We start from the raw sequence: 23,439 nt of genomic DNA on the forward strand, positions 1-23,439 counted from the left end.
CTCTCACCCATTCTCTGGCGCTCACTCTCTTCTGTGATTGACAGCTGCTGCTGAGACTTCATCTACTCACGTCTCATCCCTTTCGCTCTGTAATTAAAGGAATTATACATCAAGAGTCCTGTGAAATATATATAAATAAAGAGGGCAGAGTGAGCTTTGCTTAATTGTGGCACAAGAGGATGGAAGTGATCACAGCCCAGTAGGATACTTTTGTACGCAGCATGACACTGACGAAGGCGAAGTGGAGCTTCTAAAGAAACCGGTGTGTTACTCTTATTAGGTTTTCTTTACATTTATTTTGTTCGTTTTCTTCATTGAGGTCCAACAAATGTTTGCCCTCCGGGGATTCATTCAATAGGTCAGTCCTTCATGTGTATCTTTGTATACTTTCCACACTCATTAAATCCTCACACACGAACATGTTGTTTGCCAAACTCTAAAATGTCTTGTTGTCCGGTGTATCCCATAAAACATGCAGTCGTACAGACACACACAACAAAACACACACCCGTCTCATCTTACCTGGGGTCTTTCTGAATCGAGTCGATGGAGGGGGAACGCTGCAGGCTGCCTTCTGGTGGAAGTGCAGGTCCAGACTTGCTGTAGGGCGATTCCACCACTGAGGGACAGTACTGCAGGGTTCGGTAAGGGTCCGCCACATAGGGGTCTGAGCCATACAGGTCTCCGCCTCCGCTTGTGTAGCCCGGTCCCACTGTAGCGTAGTTGTTGTTCCCGCCACGGCTGTAGTTTCCCGTCCCGGTACCGTGGCTTCCTGTGCGCTGCAAAGGGGCGGAGTCGACACCAGGGGAGGAGGGAGCTATGGTGGGAAAGTAGGGACAGAGGACATAACTTAGGACCTGGTCATGGACACGCTGGGTCAGGTCTGAAGGGCAGAGGAGGGGACAGAAGGAGAAGAGCAGAGGAGGGGAGGAGAAGACAAAAGGAAAAAGGATAGGAGTAGGACGAGATGTGAGACGAGAGGAAAGGAGAGAGGTAGGACAGCAGACACGGAGGAAAAGAGAACCATGTATCCATATGGATGGATAAATATTGGCCACGTGTTGAGGATTAACAACAAGGACCAATGATCAACAGAGGGAAAGGTTGAAGAGAGAAAAGAGAAAAATGGTTAAATGTTGAGAAGACAAAAGTTTATTATTATTATGAACATTTCAATAACTGCTGGTTTAGCTCAGTTGGTAGAGCAGGCGCCCCATGTACAGAGGCCACAGTCCTTGATGCACTGATCGCATGTTTGACTCCCGGAGTGCCGATCATTTGGTGGATAAGGACGTCGAGAAGAACCTGGGGAGTCATTGGCTGCTCTAACAGTCGTGACAAACTTTAACTTTGGAAAAAAAAGTGCACAGTACACAAGCCTTAACATCATGAAGAGTCCCTCTGTATGAGACGCTCTGCATAGATTCACTGGTCGCGCAGAGGACCAAGATATCCTTCAGAAGTGAATTAAGAATATTATAATTATATTATTATTAAAGTAATTTCGGCTCTCTCTGAGTGACCTGTAGACGCATATTGTTGTTGCCAGGCGATTATTAAAATTATCTCGTATAACGTTCCTAGCTAGTTAGCATAATCGAGTAAGAGCTGCATGTAATCAGCTGCATTAGCAGAAAAATAGAAAATACATGCTGAATGAATAACTTTAAAAGACGTATTTGCCAATGCAACTAGTTTGTGATGATTAAATGCAGCTGTTATTTGACTAAGCTAACTAGCTCGTAGAATAACGTTATATTACACAGCACTTCATCACAAATATGCGGCGGATGGTCGAATTTTTTCTCAATTTCTCCATTATATAATCAGGCTCGTGTTATAACCGATGTCTAATATGTAAAATATAAATAATGTTAAGATCGCCTGATTGAGGTACCTTCATTACTAACGAGAGGTAGCTGTCTAACACCTTTAATACAACTAACTATGCTGCTGTTGCAGTCAGCAGGCAGCAGCAGACACGGAGCAATGGCGGCTCCACAAGATGACAGCAGGCACAAATCGGTTGCCAGATTAGTCTATAAATAAAAGCAACAGCCAAAAAAAAGCTTTATAAAATAGACAATGAAGTGCTAAAACTTGATTTTTCTGTACATACTCATTTGAATGACACGACATTTAACGTCAGCCTACTTTAAAAAGAACTTCCATTAACAGAAATACTTGAGACCAACTTAGCAACAGTTTTATTCTTCTGTGAAATGCAGCAGCTCAGTAAAAACCCACTCTCGCTTCCGCAACACTGAGGGATAGTAAACAGTTAGCTTTGTCACTCAAATGACTCGTTAACAGATCACTCCCATGCAATGAAAAATGGAAAGTTTGCTCATAAGCCTATTTGCAGGTGGCTGGAGGATAATTTCAGAACTTTTCCAAACAATCATTCATCTGCATGGCGAGCAACGGGGAATTAAAAAGATAAATTCAGATAAAACAAAATAACAATATTAAGTTTAACACCGAGCACATTTGAAGGGGGATGTTAGCAGCCTGCAGGGGCACAGTAGCTGTCACCTTTCCTCCAAAACGTGTAGAAGCTGCGCATCTGTGATATATCAAGGTGTTAATGTGAGTCTGGGGGGCCTCATTTCTCTGGCTGTAAAAACACCGAGACAGACGGTGTGGGGTGGGATCCGTCTCATCTGTCATTAGGACCAAGGTGTGCGCGCACACAAACACAAACATGCAAAAACACAATAAACGCGCTCTTTAGGCGGTATGCAATAAATCACGGAGCCTTGAAATCAATACGTGACCATGTGAGGTGCGGGGGCTGTAACACAGGCCGATACGCCTCCTCTAACAAAGAGAATTAGCCTTTAAAACCGTGTCTAGGTGGGAAAACGAACACATGTAACACACACATTGGCCTGGACACAAGTGCATATAAACAGGCAGGTTTATACACAATAAAAGCCCCACAGACACAACAGCTAAATCATCAAAGGCAAGGGGGCTGTTTAAAAGTGAGTGTGTGTGCTGAGAGATGAGTGTCTCATCGTTATGTGACCAACAAACCTGCTCTTTAGTGTTGACTTGAGTGGTGGCATTTTCTTGACCTTCACAGCCCTCTTATCTCTCTCTCGCTCTCTTTTTCACCTCACTCGCTCTAACGCACACACATATACACGTATCACGTACGTTTGATCTGCCCCACCTATTGGTGCATGATGCAGATAAAACCAATCCTTAACAATCACTTTCCAAAGCTCTTATTCAAATTCTTCTCACCAAGTGTGGTAAACTCCATTAGCAGGCCCACCAGAGGCACAGGGAACCTTTCGGATGATGTAACCACATTAGCATATTTTTATTTCCTAACTCTTAAAATCAGGTTAACAAAAAATCCTTTGCCAGCCAGACAGTAAAAAATTCAACTTTCCGACTCTGCCATGTAAAGCCCATGAGGCTAAAGGCTGTGTGTGCTCTTCTACTGATGCCCCAAATTTGACAAAGATCCAAAGAATTAAGCAGCAAAATGAAAAACAGTGAGAGAGCCTGGGAAAAAAGAGAGAAACGGCTGAGCGGGGGGAAACCAGAGGCGATGGAGTTAGCGACAGCACAACCACGTAGTAAAGAGGGTACAGGAGGGTAATGAAGCAGAGTTTCTCCCATCAGAAGCAAATCCCGGTCTTTTCTTCGCTCTTTGAGTGGTGTCTGTGGTTTGTCTGTCTTTCTGAACGTCTCATTAGCAGCAAGAGCTTTAGGCTAACACCACCAGTGTCAGTGTGCGCTCACCGAGAGACTTGACACCCAAATAGGACAAACCCCAGAGCCAACGAGGGGGTGGAAGAACAGTGAGGAGACGAGAGACGGAAAACACACACATAAAAAATGGCCTGTCAAATTAGTCTTTTAGCCTCTGCTGTGACTACTGAATAGTGATGTCCTTGTGTACGAGATGAAGAAAAGAGAGGGGAAGAGAGCATGAGAGATGGAGAGAGATGGCGGGGAACATAAAGACAGAGACATCCCCAAAAAATGCCCAATCGCTCTTTCAGCCTCATCCTTTTGTTTTCACATTCTGTTACTCTGTATTCAGCATCCCCACGCCTCTTTCTGCAGTCCACTTTCTTCTTGTCTCGCTGTCTGCTCTCCCTCTCTCCTTCTCATCTACCTTAAGAAAATGGGGTGCTGCTGAATTTATCATTTGTTCAGGTAACGGTGTGTTCTGACTGATGACTTGACCTTTGGGGCCAATTTTAGCTTGGCCTGTTATATGCATGCACGTGTGTCATTAGCTGTGCCCCAATCCAGGCGCTGAAGCCTTCGAAGGCCAATTGCGTCACAGCGGCGCGTTGAAGGCTGTCCAAAATTTGAAGGCTCCTTCAGATGCGGCCGACAAATGTGCCCTCCTTTTCCCGAGCAACAAAGGATCCATTGGGCGCATCCTTCGCGGCCCAACTTGTCACGTGATTCATTGCGTGCCAATTTAAATGAGATGGCGGACTCTTACGCGGCCGAGGAATAAACGTTTAAATGTAAACGTTTTTGGTTTCAACTCAATCAAATAGCTAGCGTTAGACATATTCAAAAAAACAAAAGGGCCCTTGAAACAAATAATCTTAAAAATAATTTTCGTGACGCAAGTTATGCTAGCTAGTTAGCCTGCTAGCTACCTGTTGCTAGGCGACAGGAGCAGCGTAAGGGCAGGAACAACTGGTGACACAAACAGGAAATCCTCCGTAGTTTCGGTTTGGTTCTACGAATGGCGCATCCTCCGTGGACCGCCTCCTTCGAAGGCTGCAACCCCTGGATTGGGACACAGCTATTGTGTGTGTATTCTTGTATTCCTGCCCTTGTGAGAACCAGTTGAGGTTTAAGACTTCTGGAGTTATGACAGTTTTAGTCTTAAAGACACTTAAGTTTAATATTAGAAGTAGAAAAATATGTTCAACGTTGAGCACATGATTAAAAGTTAGGTTGTAGGTTTGAAGATGATGATGGATCAACAGGAAAAGGAAGGTACTCTTAAGAATAGTAAGACAAACAGAAGTGTAAATGAGTGTCTGTCAAGACTTTGCTAAAGACCGCACTGGGCTGTTTCATGAAATATTAAACAAATCATGATATTGCCATTTCTGTACCCACAGACACACACACATGCGAACACCACACATGCACGCTCCGCTAACACCTCTCACACCAACGCTCTGGCGGCGTGAAATTGTGTTAGAGAGGAAATAAAAGGGCGGGTGTGTCTTTGTATTCCCTGGCTTCGGCGTAGAGTAAACAAATCGCGGCTGTGCTCCTGCTGGCAGATTAGCGACGGGAAAGGAAACTCTATTAGTCATTTGACACAGTGATACCTCTGCAATTAGCCAGCCGGCTGAGGGGCCGGCTAGCTCAGAGCGGAGCTGACTTTTTCTTTGGGCTGCTGAGACGAGGGGGAGCTCTCGCTGAATGTATAAGAGATGGAGGAAAACAGGGGAGGGAGGGAGAGAGATAGGGAGAGGGAAAAACTAGAAGGAGATCAAACCAATCCTGTGAGCTTTCCATGTCCATCCTCCCTACTCCTTCTTTCATCTCTGCCTTCATTTCTTTCCATCCTACTCCGTCTCTGTCACCGCTTTCTCTCCATCACTCCCTTGCCCTTTCCTCTCCTTTACTTCTTTCTCCCCCCCTCTCGATCTGTCCCTTCCTGTCAATACCTCCATCAATCTTCAATTTCTCACCCATCTCTTCTAAAACCTTCCCTTTCAATCCCTGCTTTTTTTTTTTTTCTTGTCATCCCCTCTCCATCATCCATTCATTTCATGTTTTTCTCTCCCTTTCTTCCCTAACACCCCTCTGTCTCACTATCTCTCCCCCTCTATTGTGGTTGTAGTAGACTATGCGATCAGAGCTGAGGACATGTCCTTTCTCTCGACACGCTTCAGCGCTCAGCACGATTACACAAAACCCCTCAGTACAGTCTCTATTGCTGTCACAGGCACACACTCGCATAGACAGGCACACGCATGCAAACATGGATTTCTAAATATGCAAGTGATTGACATGGGCTAAACATGTGTGCCTGTTACACATCTTTTTCTAATGCTTTAAGGCCACGGTACAACATGCACACGCAACCTTGCCTACGGTAGCCCTGGACCAAGTAAACATGCACAAACACACATACACACACACTGCTTGGATGTGCAGGAGAGTAAGGATTAGTTTCTCCCTCTGTTTATCCCTGGGAGAACCTCCTGGCCAACACACGGCTCTTGATGTTCTTGAGCTGGAAGCACTGGATGACACACATGCAATCTCACATGCACACACACACACACACGCACACACACACACACACACACACACACACACACAAATGCCCTCCTTTGCACATCCAATATCAAGTATACAGGATGTAACAGTGTGGGAGCTGTGGGACACTTGTCTCAAGAGTCGAGGTGCCATGTCTTTCTCCAAGCATGCCACTTAGACACAGCAGGGGCTGCAGGCCAAAGGTGGCTGCTAAATGTTCAAGCTGGGGAAGGACAATAGTGAAAGTCATAAAAAGATAAGTTCTGTTCGGGTGCTCCATTTATATAAAGCGTGCTTCACACTACAAGATAACCAGGCCAATTTTGGGCCTGATTCCCACCTTCCGACAGAAGCAAGCAAAGTCCCGACTTTTTGATGGTTCTGTAAATGATTTTCCTGTGGTGTGCGGTATGTTTAGAGTGATTTTACTTCCCCCGATCTGTTTGGAAGAACGTCAGCGCAACGATTCTTCCTGCCCATCCTCAGCCATGTTTGTTTACTCTAAAGTTGCGTTTGACTGCTACAGAGAGTTTGCGAGATGTCCAGTTTTGAGAGTCTTACTCTAGTTGTTGGAATGTAGTATTATGGACTGGGTGTCAGTGGTGACTTTTGCAAGTGGCGCCCAGTTAGTGACGCATTTTCCACCACCCATCAGTGGCTGGTCTGCTGGAGAGGGTAGAGTTTCTGCAAGTGTTGAGTAAACAGTAATCTACTATGGCTGAACAAACAAAGAAAAGATCGATGACTAAATGGTAAATGGACTGTACTTATATAGCACTTTTCTAGTCTTTGCGACCACTCAAAGCTGCTTTTACACTACATATCACATTCACCTATTCACACACTGATGGCAGAGGCTGCTACGTAAAGTGCCCAACTGTCAATCAGATACCACATTCATACCCGTTGGCTATGTCACCGGGAGCAATTTTTGGGTTCAGTGTCTTGCCCAAGGACACTTCGACATGTAGCCTGACGGAGCTGGGGATCAAACCTCCGACCTTCCGATTGAAAGACGACCGACTCTACCACTGAGCCACAGCCGCCCCATGACTACAGATACAACTTCATAAATAAGTGAAAATCCAAAGAAAAAGAAACAGATTTGACGCTCAGATGAAGGCAAACAGTCTAAAAAGGAAAGCGACCGTCAGCGAGGAAAATCAAGAGTTACAACCAAAGCCAACCGTGGACGTCACACATGCGACACGGTCTGGATATCTGGGAAGTGAGCTCCTGCAATTTATCGCCATAGGTGTCACCAAAGAGAACGAAACTGAGATCGAGATTACCACTTTAAGACAAACAGCCACTGCACAGGGAATGATCAATATTCCAATAACATAAAGATAGTTTGTTTACTGAGGCTGGCCTAGTAGTTACTTGTTTATTGACTAACTGTAAAATGACAGTTGAAAAATGAAATACTTTGGATCTTCCTGCGTTTTATTTTCATACTTCCCTTTTTGTCTTAAATATTCAACGTTTTATCTTTTTTTCCCTCTAATGTAAAACTGCTGTGTTGTTAATAGGGGTTACACAAGTGAACTTGCCTTGGCTTGGCTTGCCTTCTCACTAGATTAGCATAATGGTTTAGAATAGCATCGTGGTAGTATCCGTGGCTTGGGAATCATGGTGGCTCAGTTCATAACGCTGTTGCCTCACAGCAAGGATTCAAATCTGACAGCTGCTGCCTTTCTGTTACAGCTTTTCAATGCATCCCTTGCGTCTATGTGTGTCTCCTCCAGGCGCTCTATTTTCCACTGACACTTTCCATTTCCCAATACATGCAGGTTAGATGGACTGGAAACTCTTTAGCATTTGCGTGCATCGGAATGTCCTCTTCTGCATGTACAGTCTTGCCCACTGTGCACTGAAATAAGCTCCTGCCCCCCCACGTCCCTGATGGAGATAAGTGGGTCAGAAATGGTTGGATGGATAGATATCACACTTAACTTGAACATGACTTACCATTGTAGAACATTTGAGTTTGACTCAGTTGAAATATTGCAGTGACGGTGAAAAAGAAAGGAAGCTTAAAGGTGATTATTATATGCATTTATGGTAATATAAGGAACAATAGGGAGACAAAGGAAACACAGGCGTAATAAACAATGAATACAACAATAAACTGTGGAACAATTAATGAATAAAGCATGTTTTAAACGGCAGATATGGATGTTCTTTTTCACTTGATGAAGACAGTCAACACAGCTTTGTACTGACTTAAAATTTATCAGCGTGATCTCCGAGGACAAAAACAAATAAATGTTTCTTTCCACAGTCATGAATTCATTACTGCTGATAAAACAGAGACTATATGCTAATCATGCAAACTGAGATGGCATGGGACGCAAGTAGAATGTGTTTATGCGTCAATGTTAATGTGTTTGCAGCGTATGAACAGCATCAGTGGCCGCGGGTGTGTTTGTGAGAAGGTGGTGAGGAGTCACTAGCATCAACTTGACTAAAATCTACATTTAGGAAGTACCATATGTTTTCGCAAGGGAAAGAATTTGTGCTGATCCGTTGAGTGAGTCAGATGCTTAGAGCTGGTAATTAAGATTTTTGAGGCTTCAGCAGAAAACTGCAAAAACTGTCAATACTATACAACCTGAAGCCTTGGTATGAATCACCTGGATTCAACTTACAAATTTAGTTTTGAACGGTAAAGTTGAATTTGAAAGTACGTCATAGTTTTCCGCATGTCACAGTTCAGTAAAGCCTTTAGAGATCGGACTACAGCACGTAGGAAAAAATCACCTGGAAATGCAGCGAAATTAATCAACTTTCTTTATCTTTCACTCTTACCCTCCTTCTATGCTCAGTCACGTTCCTTCCTTTCCTGTTTGTTCACAATTTTTTTAAATCTAAGTTTTCCTAAACTAATTTAAAGGGGGGGTATTATGCTAATCACAAGCTTTATATTTCAATCTGTGATGCCTGTGGAGTAGCTTAGCATAATTTACAGTTAAAAAAAACTTTTTCTCACACTGGCGCTCTGTGCAGGCCCTCATACAGCCTCTGCCTGAAACGACTCTGTCAGCTCTGTCCCTTTAAGAAACCCCACCCCTACAAACCCACTTTCTTCTGATTGGCCAGCTCGCCGAAGCCTGCCGAGGGGCTGAACTCAGTGTTTGAGGCACGCCTCCTAACCTGTGGCCATGTTACAGAGTTGTGTGTCCTTTGGTCCTTTGAGGCAGACTGAGCTGCGGGGGGAGGCGTCCTTAAACTGTGCCAGGGGCAGGAAGTTCTGCTGTGTCTGGGGCAGATGCCCAAATGTAGAGCTCATCCACTTTGTGACATCACAAAGTGAAGCATCTGGAGAAGTCACAGCAGCCTGCAGACTTTTTTAGCAGGGGATTACGCCAACATACTTTTACCTACAGATTTGAGACATCACCCACGTTAAGTACGGACATACAGCATTGTAACATTGTATATATGTCTTAAAATGGGAAATAGCATAATACCCCCTCTTTAACGTTAGAACATATACTTGGCATTTAACCAGGACGACAGTTTCCACAGTAGACTTAACATCACTTTTAAACTATAAATCCAAACTCTATATCTCCTGTTGTTCAAAAGACAGTAGGTTCATTAAAAGACCAGCGGGATCAGGGGCCAAGCTGAAATTGATCCAGGCCAAACAAAGCTAATCTAACCTGGCGACAGACACAGCCTGGTGAGTGACACACTAAAGAGACTGGGGAGATGCTTCAGCCAAAAGGTCTGGCAATGCTGCAGTGCTTAAGTTTCTGGCACTGAGGTTTAAAGGGCACTAATTGATGAAGAGTTGGTGATCCTGCTCTATTGGGACGAGTCAATTTCCAATGTTGGACAATAAATAGGTCTGGCCTTATTTCAAGCAGGTAGAATGTATTTGTAGGAATCACAACTTCTACTTTCTATTGGCTAGTGCTATAATATAAAAAATGTGTGTTGTGTGTCGCTTAAAGCTGTAGAACATTTGGCGTGGATGTATGCAAATGTGTTTAAACAGCTAAAAATGTTTAATGTCCTTCATTTATAGCCAAATCAATGCACACACACACATTCAAAGTGACCATAATTAGTATGACACAGCACAATTGGGAACCAGAGGACATGTGCCAGATGAAAGCGAGCCTTTTCCCCTTTTCTTCTTTCTTTTTAAGGATCTGTCACTTTTTCTTTTTAAAAGGCGCCCTGAACTTTTCCTGCCTCCTGGTCAGAAGACGTAAGGTAACTGCAACCGCTCTCAAGTCCGCTTCCATTTTGCACATTTCTTCTCACTCTCCTGGGCTTGTTTCCTCTCTCTCATCTCTCACTTCTGTCACTCTCTCTGTACTGTCCCCCTCATTAGGCTGTCAGATCTCATTACAGAAGGAATACTGCAGATTTGAAGAAGAAAAGCAGGTTGTTTTAATGGTTTGATGCAAAGACTTTATATTGTATCTCCATTTTTTGATTTGTGTTGTGAGAGCTGAGACTTCAAGCAAATCTAATCCTGAAACATTTAACACAGACACTTATGCTTCTGTTACAGAGTTGATCTTTTTTCTGGGAACTGCATGATTTTAAATGATGATTTGTTGGTATTCTTATAACACAACAGTTATCTAAATATGCAAAGAAAGAAAACATGCACAATGTAATAAAAAATAACGATTCATCTGCAAAAATCTGTTTCTGTCCTCACTCAGGAGCAGAGTCAAAAGAACACGCCTATAGGTAGGCAGAAGCTTGGTGCATCAGACCAAAACCATCTGCTCTCATTGTACGAAATTGATGCCAAAATAGCCCCTGTCATAGGCGCTGTCATCTTGCGATGGTGAAGTCATTTGGAGCCAGAGCTGTGCAGGTGGAGCTGCCGATCTCTACTGCGCAGTCGGGTGGAGCCACCGTAGCCACTTCCGCTAACCAAAACAGGCAATTAAATTACCGAAAAAAACAGCAAGTAACCTGCACATCGGCGTATTGAACAGCAGAACAGCTTCTTGTGTTGATCTGAAGCAGACGCACACAGATATATAAACTTGACAACAATGACTGTAGTGATTGTTTTAGTCATGTTTCCTCTCGCCGTTCCTCCTCTACTCTGCTAAACCGTAACAGATTGGCTGCAGGAGCTGTATTTGTCAACAGAGCTGTCAATCATCCTTTTTACAGCATCAAATAACTAATTAAAAATAAACTTCTCAGAAAAATAAACACTTGGAAGTAAATCAGCATAATATTAACTCACTATAATGACAGAAACCGTGTTAGAGAAAAAATTATGCGGCGTGTATTTTGATTTTATAGTTTGACTCATGTCCCATCTGTTAACATGGAGGAGGCGGGCTTTATGACCTATACTGCCGCCAGTCAGAAGGGGGCGCTCAAAATGTTTTGCTTCACTTTTAGGGAGCTGTCATGTCGTCCATCTTTTTATACAGTCTATGGTACAAACCTAAAAAAATATTATTAACAAAAAAAAAGGACATGTGAGTATCTTCCCTGTAAGAACTCTCTATATACACCTAAGAATACTTTACTTCAAGTAAACTTGAGAACATCCAAGATGAGGCTCTGTAATTTTACTTGTTTGAGTGGATACGGAATGAAGGAGTCCACAGTGCTGTCTGGCTGGCAGGTGATAACGCATAAGCACTTGAACAAAACTACCGGATTGACCGGACTGGTATTTCTGTAGTGACAGAAAAAGCATGTCAAGTATGAGACAAAATACCTATTCCAAATGTGTCATTTGGTAATCTGAGCCTGTTAATAGCTGAGAAAATAAAACCTTTTTACGTGGCCCAGAGATAAATGACTCTAGAAGAATATATGTCTGTCTCCCCAAAGATACTGCGAAGGGAGCAATGTTAAACTACAAAACACCCCTTATCAACAGCAATAGTTCAACCTGCCTACTAGATGCACCTGACAAATAGCCTGGCAGAGAATCTAACCATTCTTACTGTCAGCACCTGAGCTACGTGCAGGTCTGATGATAGGCTATTAAAGAGAAAAAGTACCTCATCCATTGAGAAGGGCTGTTATTCCCAGTGGTCAGAGTCATTAATACAGGCCAAGATGGCTGACATGAAATAAAGAAGGAAGGCAAAAATGTAAGAGCAAAGGAAGAAAAAAACCAGGAAGGAAGGTCAAAGGAAAGGAGGACAGAAGAAGAAGAAGAAGGAGGGCAACTGTTCTCTGAATTAATATAGAATTTAAAAGATGAGATTTAAGAGAAAAATTGAAAGACAGAGGAAGTCAGAAATACTGAAAGAAAAGAAAATAATGAGAGGCAAAAGGAAGAGAAAGAGACAGAAAGAGCGTGAGAGATGTCAGAAACCAGGGGGAAAGAAAGGAAACATACTGACAAACTGTAGGCTGATTTGAAAAACACACACTGTCTTCTGAAAATAAACAAATGTGTAAACTACATCCTGAGGCTTTCTCTCGCTGTTATTCTTCTGGTGCCAGAATTCATGTGAGACACGCTGTGACCGTGCAGGAATAATCGCTTGAAATAGGCCACATTAACCTGCAGTCCTCTGGGGCGCTGGCCTGGTTTAATCCAAGAACGAAATACTGTGTGCAACTGCCTACACACACGCAGAGTGGAAAAACACACACACTCCTAGTTCCACAATAATATTGCCTGTGCATGGATGTGTGTACACTGTGCAGATAGGAAAAGAGGGTAACATCACAGTCAGTAAGAATAACTGATTAAGGGGAAGGGAGAGGCTTGACCAGAAAACCAGTCATGCAGGTGGAGAAGATGTTTAGTAGCAACTTATTCTTTGTATTCCTCATATGTGGTGACAGTGATGTTAATGTACAGTAGCACTCAGTATGATGAACACAAAAGTGAACTGAGCTGTGAAGAGTAGGGAGCGATGGAAGCCGAGCAGACAGACAGGTTTAAAACTGGACCTGACTGAATTGTCAAGCATGTTTGTCGAACTGCTACCCACTGTGCAGCAAAAGAAATACCAGCAGACTTCCAAAGAGTAAAGTCTTTTTGTTTATATGTGTTCTTACTAGATGGACAATGATGAGAGCAGACAAAAAAGCTCCCCAAAATATGAAGTAAATCTTCAGCCAAGAGCGCAAACAAAAACTATTTCACATGTTTGAGGTAGGCAATTAAGACAAAGAAAATGTAGCAAAATGTGCACAATTGGGTTGTAAATAGGGATGCAGTGATTAACCAGTTTCACTATTAACTGCACTTTTTAATGCCGTCAGGCTCCGCTACACAGGTTTATACTGCTCTCACTCTCAAATAAGGGGCCAGAACTTTTGCGCAACCTGCACGGAACGATAAACTGTGGCGCATCAGCTTAATGTGACGTGCTTATCAAGAGACATAGGCTGCGCTACATTAGCTTTACTATGGCAGAGGGACCAAGCTGCAAATCTTTGTATTCGCCAAAAAAACGAGTGAAGTCGGCCGTGTTGGGGCATTTCGGGTACACCATGAATGACCAGGGAGATATTCAAGACAAAAGATCCCCGGGCAGCAAAACCTGTCGGGAAAAAAAGTTGCAGCAAAAGTGTGAAACACATCAAACTTGATGCAGCATCTGCGGGATCATCACACAGCACTACAGCCCAACATATGAATTGAGTGATATAACGTTACGTATTAAGATGAAACACTGAGCTGGAATTAAATACAAACGTGTCACTTACAATCAGTGGCGTAGCGGTGAAAGGTGGGCTTTCCTTGAAACGTAAACAAACAGCAGTAAAGCGGCATAATATACCAGGTGTATTATACTGACAGACATCAGGAGCTTGTAGACCTCCAGCATTATACAAGAGGATTTAATTAATTGCAATTCAATTATTTATATCACTGCATGAGAGATGTACTCAATTTATTTCTATTATTTTAACTTCAACTTCAAACAAACAACAATTATATTCACGATTTTCTCTAATTGTTAAAAATAGATGGTTAAAAGAAAGGCATAGATGACAGTACCAACATGAATAAACTTTTCCCCTAGGGGAAAGTTGATCTTATATTATTAATAACACATGAACATTAAGAATGTTCATGTGGTTTTATACACAGTAATGTTGTGAAATTAATGAATGCATAATTATCATAATAATTGTGAAACTGTGATTATTTCTCAGACTACAATCGTACCATGATCGTTGCATCCCTAGTGGTATATGAGATATTTTGCTTCTACAAAGTGCCAAAAATTAAACCGTACCCAACTAAGCATCTGATTTACTTGCCGTTTCTTTCTGCCCTGTTTGCTTCCTTTTTCTCTTCACCTGTCTCTCTCTGTCCTAAATTGGAAACAGCCACTGTAAAAACCAGTGCATGCACAATTATAGTCAATTAAATTGCTTGTGTTGTATCACACAGCTCCTCTTCATAGTTAAGTGTCCAGTTAAGTAATGTGGTGGCCCACGCTCTCAATGAATACTGTGAGCTTCATTTGACTGAAAGTGCCTTGTTTAAATTGGCCTTGAATTAGCCTGACTCTGTGCTCCATATATAGACCCACTGACTGCTGCTTTGTAAATGTTAGAGTAAAATACCCACACAAATGCCTCCCTTCTCTTTTCAGCAAAGGAATGACTTATAGCATTAATTACATTGATCCATGCCAGTGTAATGAACCAATAATGCGTGCCTGCCATTGCCAAGAAAAGGCACAATGACATAATTAATGACTTACTGCTTCCCGTGTCAGCGCAGCCCTTATCAGTTTACTACGTGCTATCATTCTGGGCATTATGAGTCCTTATTAGACAACCTCCCAGCGACAGCACATACTACTCACATGACTTTTTTAAACGAGCTGCGCTAAGGCCAAGCCTTAATTCAACGGCTCAGTGACTTCAAGGTGCGCCTCATCTTTGGTGTGTTGATTTACCACCGTAGTTACATGGGCTCGGCACAGCAGGGGTGAAATTGTGTATGGGTGAAAAAGGCTTGCGCTGATATGCTTTGATGGAGAATTTAGCTCAAACAACACGAGACAATCTATTAAAATACTGTTTTATCTGAGAAGCCTATTGTAAACCTCAAGCGTTACAATTAAATGTACATGGTCTAATCCACAGTCTATTGATTTTTGTAGCAGCAGTGCAAATTTCCTTTGTTAGCTTTCTTATACCCATCTATTGAAACTACAAATACAAGGCGCAGTAAATTATAGATAACAGTGGATCCTCTCTGTACACATCTGAAGCGCACTTATTTCATTAATTCAAAGACAATCCTATCACTGCAGCACTGTTCAGAAATGCACCGACAGCTATCAAGCAAGAATAAAAACAAACCCAATGACCCCTTAACTCTGAAATGCGCTGCAAAAGCTGCACTCGCCGTGCTCAAAGGCAATTCTCACTCCTTTCATGTGAGTCAAACTGATCAACTCAAATGCGGGTCTAGAGTGGCATATTTACCGCTATGATTCTGACCCAAATGCTAATGATAGCTATTAAGGCTAGGCTGTTTAATGACATCGAGGGAGCTGTGAACGCAGCGTGACCGACTTGGGTGTTTTCATGTGGGTATGATACGGTAATGGGATTAACATGGCGTACCTAAACCCACAATGAGATAAGCTCAATGAGGCCCTATTAAAAATACATTGCTGGCAACAATGGAGTTACGGAAGGGAGAGGGTGAGAACGAGTGTGTGTGACTGTGTGAGTTTGATAGCAAGGATAAAAGTTGAACATGGAGTTTGTACTTCTAAACAACTAAAGGGTGGGAGATGGTTTTTTCTATGCTCTTTATTCCTTACTATATCTTGTCCCTGTGTTTGGTGTATTTGGTTTAAAGTGTTGGACTGACAAGAAAAGATTGAATGACTTTGCTTGACAAAAAAAGTGTTTCATTAGTGATGAGTCTTGTTGCATCTACATTTCTTGTTGCATCTATTACCTGGCACTGGCTGAAAAGAAATCATTCAACATGAAGTGAATGAGTGCTGTGAAACAAAAGACAGTGAGACAGTTTAGGCTCTGTTTGTGCTTAATAAAGCCTACGACTTCTCAATACTCAACCCGCGCTCACATATCTTGTTTGCTGCATGCTGCTAGCGTAATAAAGTGATGGCAGTTAGCCTAGAAGCTAGCTACAGCTTCGGCCCTAGAGCAGAACAACAATAAGTCTCCTCTGTGCTTGACTACGGTTGGGACGCTGAAGCAGGATAGGTTAACAACGGCTTGGCTCGTTGGTTTCCTACATTGGTTAGTAGCAGGCAGTGTATTATCACCATCTGTTGGAATACAAGGCTCGCTACTTTAAACCTGATAGCATTCTGGGACTCTGAAAAGCAGATTACTAATTTGTTCGTGGGCAAATCATTTTTGAATTCGATCACATCATTACAGTTCAAACTATTAATATTTCACCAGGTTCGAAAGATATATCGAACCTGCAAGGTTCCAGCCACAGCTGGTCAGATATTCGAGGAAACAAGAGCATGCCCGACTTCTGAGAAGTGGTTGGACAAATTTTAAGTAAGGATTGTTAAATAACAAAAAACACATACATTGAGTTTTATGCATGTAAAGATCTCGACGGCAAAACACACAGCATATAAAGTTTAGAAAAACATTAAAATGGTTAATGGCCTTACCGGTGTTGTTGCGATAGGGGCCTGTGTCGGGCCCTTGGCTTTGGCTGAGGCTCCTCATGGGGCCCTTGTTGTGGTAGACACGTTCTTCATAGATGGGATCTATGTGGTGCTCTGGGGACCCCAGGGGCCGAAGGGGCTCTTGACTGTGCTGACTACTGTAGGAGCCACGAGAGCCTGGAGGGGAAAAAAAGAGGAAGAAAAAAGATGAAAGGGACATAGGGGGAGAGAGGATGAAAGAGACGGGACTAAATGAGGAAGAAGCAGATGCAAGATGAGGTAAAATACATAGGCTAAGAGGAGGAGGACAGCGGAATTGAGAAGATGGATTTTAGGAAGAAAGAGAAAAGGGAATGGGAAAACTACATGCGAGATGAACCACAGAGGATGGAGAAGGGTGAAACAAGATATACAGAGGACGTGAAAGAGAGGATAAAGAAAGACAAACAAATGTGGTATCCGAGAGAGGAAAGGAAACTGAAAAGTAAAAGGTGTGGACATGATATGTGAAAAGCAGAGCTAGTGATATGAGAGATATTTTTCTGGCTGTTGTAGAAAGTTAAGGAGTGCCAAGTTACAGACAACATACTACTGTATTTACATAGTGGACAGACAAGGGTGATGGTGTATACGTGTGTTTGTGTGGTGACTTATAAAGAGAGACATGCGTAGCAACACATGTGAGAAATGGGAAGAGATTGAGAGAGGGAGGGAATCCTCTGTTTCATTTTTAAAATCTCCATGGAACACATTGCTGGTCGTCAGCTATAAATTAATGAGATGTAGTGTCCCCCCTCTTGCTCCGTGTTTGGCAGGAATCCCACAGACACAGGGCGAGGAAGACAGTGACAGCAGGCATTTGTTCATAACGCAGCAGAACAAATGTCAGGCCTGCCTCAGAAAACACAGAGAGCAAAATTAAAATGGGGACAGAGAAGAAAAGGAAGAGGTTAGGGGAATATGAAGATGAGTCAGCAGAGACGTGGCAGGAGATAGAGTGAAAAGAAGCGCTCATGGTCTTATATGCACACAGACTTAGAAAGCTATGAGTGACTGAGAGAGAAAAGAGATGGTCCAGTGGAGCTAACGTCGTATCATATCGCATTAGTTCTCAGTCGATGGCAAGTCGCGTGCCAAGGATTTTCCAGTGGGTGAAGGGGGACGATTGCAGTGCCTCAATACTCCTCCATGTGTATCTACCATCAACTTAACACAGTTGAAACCCTCAGATCATATCAGAAATCGACGCATGTGAGGCACTATCTCAGCAGGATCGAGGGAATAAAGTAGCAAGAAGACTTGCTTTGGTGTTTGTTGCAGCTTAGCATTGGTGTCTGTTCTTTGTTTTACTTAGAGAAAAAGAAAGTCAATGAGTTTTTTTAAAGGAGCAATTCGCTCCAGGAAAAAGCCACTGTCAGTCAAAGCTGGTGTTCTCTTGTAATCAATAGAAGCAATAATATTTGAAAGTGACGCCATAGCTGTGGAGAAAGTTGTACAAACAGCTTGTGGTTTTGCCCATTCTACATTCCTACAACACCCAGCGTGCATTGCGCCCCTCCATGTGAAAGGAATGGCCCAGCGAGAGACAGTAGCATGACAGGACTGAGGTTAAAAATCGGCGAATGGGCCCTTTAATAGCAGTGAATTTCTTGAACAGAAATACACAGCATGTGTCTGTTATTATCATAAACCTCCTCTATCCAACTGGATGTCAGTTATGATGTTTAAAGCACCCTCGGTTATGAGCAAGAGCCAGCCTGCCTTTGCTCTATTATGCTTTTGCAAAATGACAAAGCACTGGTTTGCCTTGTTATGCCTGTCTTGAGCGTGACAGTGGCAAATAGACTATCACATTTAATGCAACTGTGCCCTCATTTTAACAGCATGGTTAACTGACTGGCCTGTTTACCTGCTTTGCTAACCAAAAAAAGGTCAGTTGCCTCCTGTCACGCTCAGAAGCCAGGAAGGAGGGACAAAAAAACAAGTCGATGAGAGTCAGAGAAAAGAAGTGAGGACATTAGATAAAAGAGATTGAGGGAGAACACCTTTTGCGCAACTGAAATAAGATAAATTATAGGACAGATAGATGAAGGGAGAAGTAGCACCAGAGGAGACAGAGTTGGTCAGAATATGCATGAAGGGGTGCTAATTAGACTCATGGACACACCCATTAACGACATGACTCATCTCAGCTCTCTCTCTCTCTTCATCCCTTTCATCTTTCAAGTCTCGGTGAGTTGGTTTTATTTCTTTATTCATTTCTTTTTTGGCTCACCAGGGTCCACTTGTGTAAGTACTGACCTCTTTCTTTCAAAGGGAGAGGGAACTTTAAGAGGAGAGTGATGCAGAGAGAGAGAGAGAGAAATGCCCTCCCATGATGTTTCACTCTGTAAAATATTTAACAGGGATAACAAAATGTAAAAAAAAACAACTCTGGTCCCTTAATGCCTCAGTCCTGTTTGTGTAGTTAAACTCAAAGCAAACTGAAAATCAGCAACACCAACAGTAAAAAAAAAAGATAGTGCACTCTTTGCTCTTTAGTGTGTAATCATTGGCAGTAGATATTGTGATTCTATCAGGAAACACTGGTGTACCGGTCCGGCAGAGACTTAATATCTGATGTGGTAATATACTTCAAACATTTTCCAGGGCCAGTCACATCCAAAATAGAACAAGACCAATACATTTTAACAGCCAGAGATCAGCATGCCTGAGGCTCCAATGTCCACCTGGAGTCAGTGTCAATGCCAATAAAGCTCAATCTTATCTGCCCACATCCCAACTTTCTTAACTATCTCTATTCGGTATAAGAACGTAGTACTTTATATTTTCTTCAGTGGGGTATAATTTCTTTGTGCCACAATGGTAATAATAAATGCCCTGTATGCAGAAAGAACAAAACGGACATTATTTCTTAGAGGACAGTTTTACATAGAGTTTCACTCCAGTGAGAGATGCTGTAAAGCTGTCAAGTGCCTCTCCAAACAGGCTACTCAGATGAACTCTGCTGTGTGTTTATGGGGATAATCATACCTGTGACTATACATACCTCCAAATAATTCTCGGTTGGTTTGATTTGGTGAATATGGTGAATACCAGAAATGACAATAATGACGATTCTGGCATTTTTCGGATTGAACATTGACATTATTTTGGTACAATCAACCATAGTGTTGTGGTCTAAGGTAATTAAACAATGTTTCACTTGGCCTGTAATTATTAACCACTGACAGTCTGAGATCTCTTTTCATTCAGATCTCATTACTAACCAGACTTTTCTTTACTTCTGCAGTTAATGTTTTTGTGCAAAAGTGAAACCTGGTGCTGCTTCAAGGTCACGGTCATGCCCTCAGAGTCAAGACCAAAGGTTATGTTTTTCATCTATAGAGCACTTTAAAGGCCTAATCAATAAAAGGTACTCAAGAGCTTTAAAACAGTGTCACCTGGCTTTATCGATGTTAATCTTGCCAAATACTTCATTTACATTGTAGGGGCCAATTCCTGAGTTTGTATTTTATCCCATTCCTTAGTTATATTGTCCATTTTATGTTGTGTTTGGTGCGTGTTTACTAATGATTTTTGAGTATGTGTAACCCTGCAGGTCACCTCAGGCTTATACGGAACGGTGCTGCAGCCTCGTGGTGTGGCTGACAGTCTTTAAACCTTAAAGGTATAATAAGTAGGATTTTTCCTTGCATTTTGTCAACAACACATTCAAACTGGCCCCTCCAGAAGCTCACTCCCACTCTCTGGTGCCAGAACACGCCCACAGCGTCACCCACCAAGCTAACACGGTCAGCATCACGGTTACCTTTGCACTAGCATGGTTACCTTTGCGCTAGCATGGTAACCTCCGGTTACTGTTGCACTAGCATGCCAACCTCCGGTTACCTTTGCGCTAGCATGCCAACCGCCGGTTACCTTTGCGCTAGCATGCCAACCGTCAGTTACCTTTGCGCTAGCATACCAACCGTCAGTTACCATTGCGCTAGCATGCCAACCGCCGGTTACCTTTACGCTGGCATGCTGACCGCCGGTTACCTTTGCTTTAGCATGGTAACTGCTGGTTACCTTTACGCTAGTATGCTAACCGCCGGTTACCTGTGCTCTAGCATGCTAACTGCCGGTTACCTTTACGATAGTATGCTAACAGCCAGTTAGCTTGTCCTACCCGGTTTGAGGCACCTGTCCTACCTGTCCAACAGAAAGGCCAACTCTGCATCGCTCTTTTGCCATGTTCGCCACCAACACGTATAGAGGCCCATAAGTGATGATTTATATTATATTATATTTGTAAAAGTCTTTTTCTTTCTCTAGAAAAGTATTTTTCTAGGAAAATCCTACTTACTTTACCCTTAAGCAGCTTGCATGACCTTCTCTAATTATTATTTGGTTTATTTTCTTTATGTAACCCTCTATGAAGTTATTAGAAATAAACAAGTATCTTTGATTTTGAATCGTTTCTGGACGTTCCCTTTTTTCTCAAGCAAGTTACGCAAGTGTTTAATAATATCAGTCAACCCCAGAGTGACCTACATCAATGGCATAAACAAAGGATATCGTGGTCACTACATTAGTTTAAAGAGTGTAGTCTTTCAGTCAGCCACACCACTAAAAAATCTACTCATGGCAAAGTAAGCTCTAAAAGAGCCACAAATTTGGCTTTTACCAGGGCTCTTTCAGAGTCTGCCTATTCACCGCTACACAAAAATGGTTAGAAAAAAAGTTGAAGTAGAAGACGAAGAAGAAGAAAAAAGATTCTTGTCGATTCTCCAAATCCTCAAAACCACAGAAAATAATAAGTCTGACAAATAACAAAAGAATTTGTCTGCACTTACATGAAGAGTAGTTAAGCTGCTGCCCATGCTCTGAAGCACAGGGCATACGTTTGAGTAAGCCAAATGAAAGAAGAAGGCTATCTAAAAGTACTTTTAGTCTGAATGGCACTTGTAATACAAGCCTTGAGAATTTAAAGTTCTTGAAACAGTGGGCTATCTGCAGGAGTTAATTAACACAGGCACAAACAGCCAACCTCGTATGAAATTTTACACGACTATGGACCACAGTTTCCACAACACATTTTCATTTTGAAATCCAGCCAACTCAATTTTGTAGAGTCAAGAGAGAAAGCCATTAACTAGTCAATGCAACTGTAGGAAGAAATAAAAGTCTTAGTGAGCCTGACTGCTGCCTGCACTAACACCAGTGCCATTCTAAAACCTTCAGCTTCCAGACACATATTAGATCTTATTGGAAGAGACAATTAGAATTTATATCTTCTTAAGCCAGTTTCTGTCTGGTGGTTATAATAGACTTGTTTATATTCAAAGATGCAACTGCTTAACAGCTGGTTTATTCAATAGGAAGTCACAAAGATGCTCTGACACTGCTTGTGAAGTATGTACAAGTGCAACACACTGAAGTGCTTATTAAAAGAAGGCACCCTGATGCATTTAAATATAACATGCCCACCCATATTCTGTCAAAAATATAACTAGCGTAACACAGGATAAACTTACTATATTTCCATCCACAGTTGTTGGGGGGGATGTTTGTGAGTGCAAGAGTGTGTGTAATCTCACCTGCCAGACTGCCAGGCCTCTGCAGTGTAGCTGTAGCGTAGAGCTCGTGGGAGATCTTGTACTGGTCAGAAGCGTGGTGAGCTGCCAGCCGTTTGGGAGACAGTGTGGCATAGCTCCCTATGCCCGAACTCATCTGCAAAGACAAGAGTTTTTCTTCTTTCAAATATTGTAAATAAGCTCAGGGAACGAACAGGTTGAAGTCTATACACTGATGCAATTACTTCCTAAAAGTGTGTTGGCAGCCAAATATGTAAAAGCTGACAAGGCTGATATGTTTTGATTTGTGTAATTCAGATAGGAAGCGCTTATACCTGCATTTTTCTCTTTACTTTACCAATTTACACTGTCTCTATCCAAACAGGAACTTTTGTAAAATGGGCTCACAAATTGAAAATGGCACTTTGTGTAAACCATGTCCAAACCACTTAGAGGGAAAAATGTAATTTATGCTTACAACAGCCCTGAAAAAATACTTCTCATGTCACAGTCTGAGATAGCATCCAACAAATCTACCTAAGAAACCAAGGTTCAGATAAGGTGCTGTTGAAGGAGATTACACATTTGAAGAACTAAAAATTACTTGTATAGATTTTTCTATGAAGATATGACTCAATCTGTAATTGCTTTTAAGCTGTTTTTTTCATGATTAAAGATCTGAAGTGTACAAGAATATAATCTTCCCTCCAACACCCGGCTGCTTGTTATCAATCAATAGTATTAGACTACATAATATTGTACTGAAATGGATTGGTACATCCGTCAATTACAGCTCTGTTCAAAAATACTAATGCTGGGAATTAACACTGGAACTGCCGTACTTTTAAATACAATACTTTTATTAGTATTATGTACATTATAGCCACTGTGAAATCCCTTTCCCAAACTATTGTCTGTATAATAACTTAGCTCTATAATGAAACAAGAACATTAGTTGTAAACGATATGATAAATGAACACTGGATTCCACTTTCTGTAGTACTGTTGCACTG

The 23,439-nt window shown here is 42.2% G+C and overlaps 1 protein-coding gene across 1 annotated transcript in view; it reads right to left on the reverse strand.

Moving 5' to 3' along the window:
* Nucleotides 1–23,439, reverse strand: part of ctnnd2a (catenin (cadherin-associated protein), delta 2a) — a 287,463-nt gene that overhangs the window by 121,643 nt on the left and 142,381 nt on the right. Inside the window, exons 10-13 of the mRNA XM_069666943.1 lie at nt 22,451–22,583; nt 19,170–19,175; nt 16,872–17,045; nt 523–817 (exon numbers count right to left, since the gene is read on the reverse strand). Coding sequence (XP_069523044.1) covers nt 523–817; nt 16,872–17,045; nt 19,170–19,175; nt 22,451–22,583 — 608 coding nt within the window. The remainder of the gene's footprint in view (nt 1–522; nt 818–16,871; nt 17,046–19,169; nt 19,176–22,450; nt 22,584–23,439) is intronic.

This window comes from Semicossyphus pulcher, unplaced genomic scaffold (genome assembly GCF_022749685.1).
Source record: "Semicossyphus pulcher isolate SPU_LCO1_2020_fin unplaced genomic scaffold, fSemPul1.0.p SCAF_18, whole genome shotgun sequence".
In the NCBI taxonomy this organism is placed as follows: Eukaryota; Metazoa; Chordata; class Actinopteri; order Labriformes; family Labridae; genus Semicossyphus; species Semicossyphus pulcher.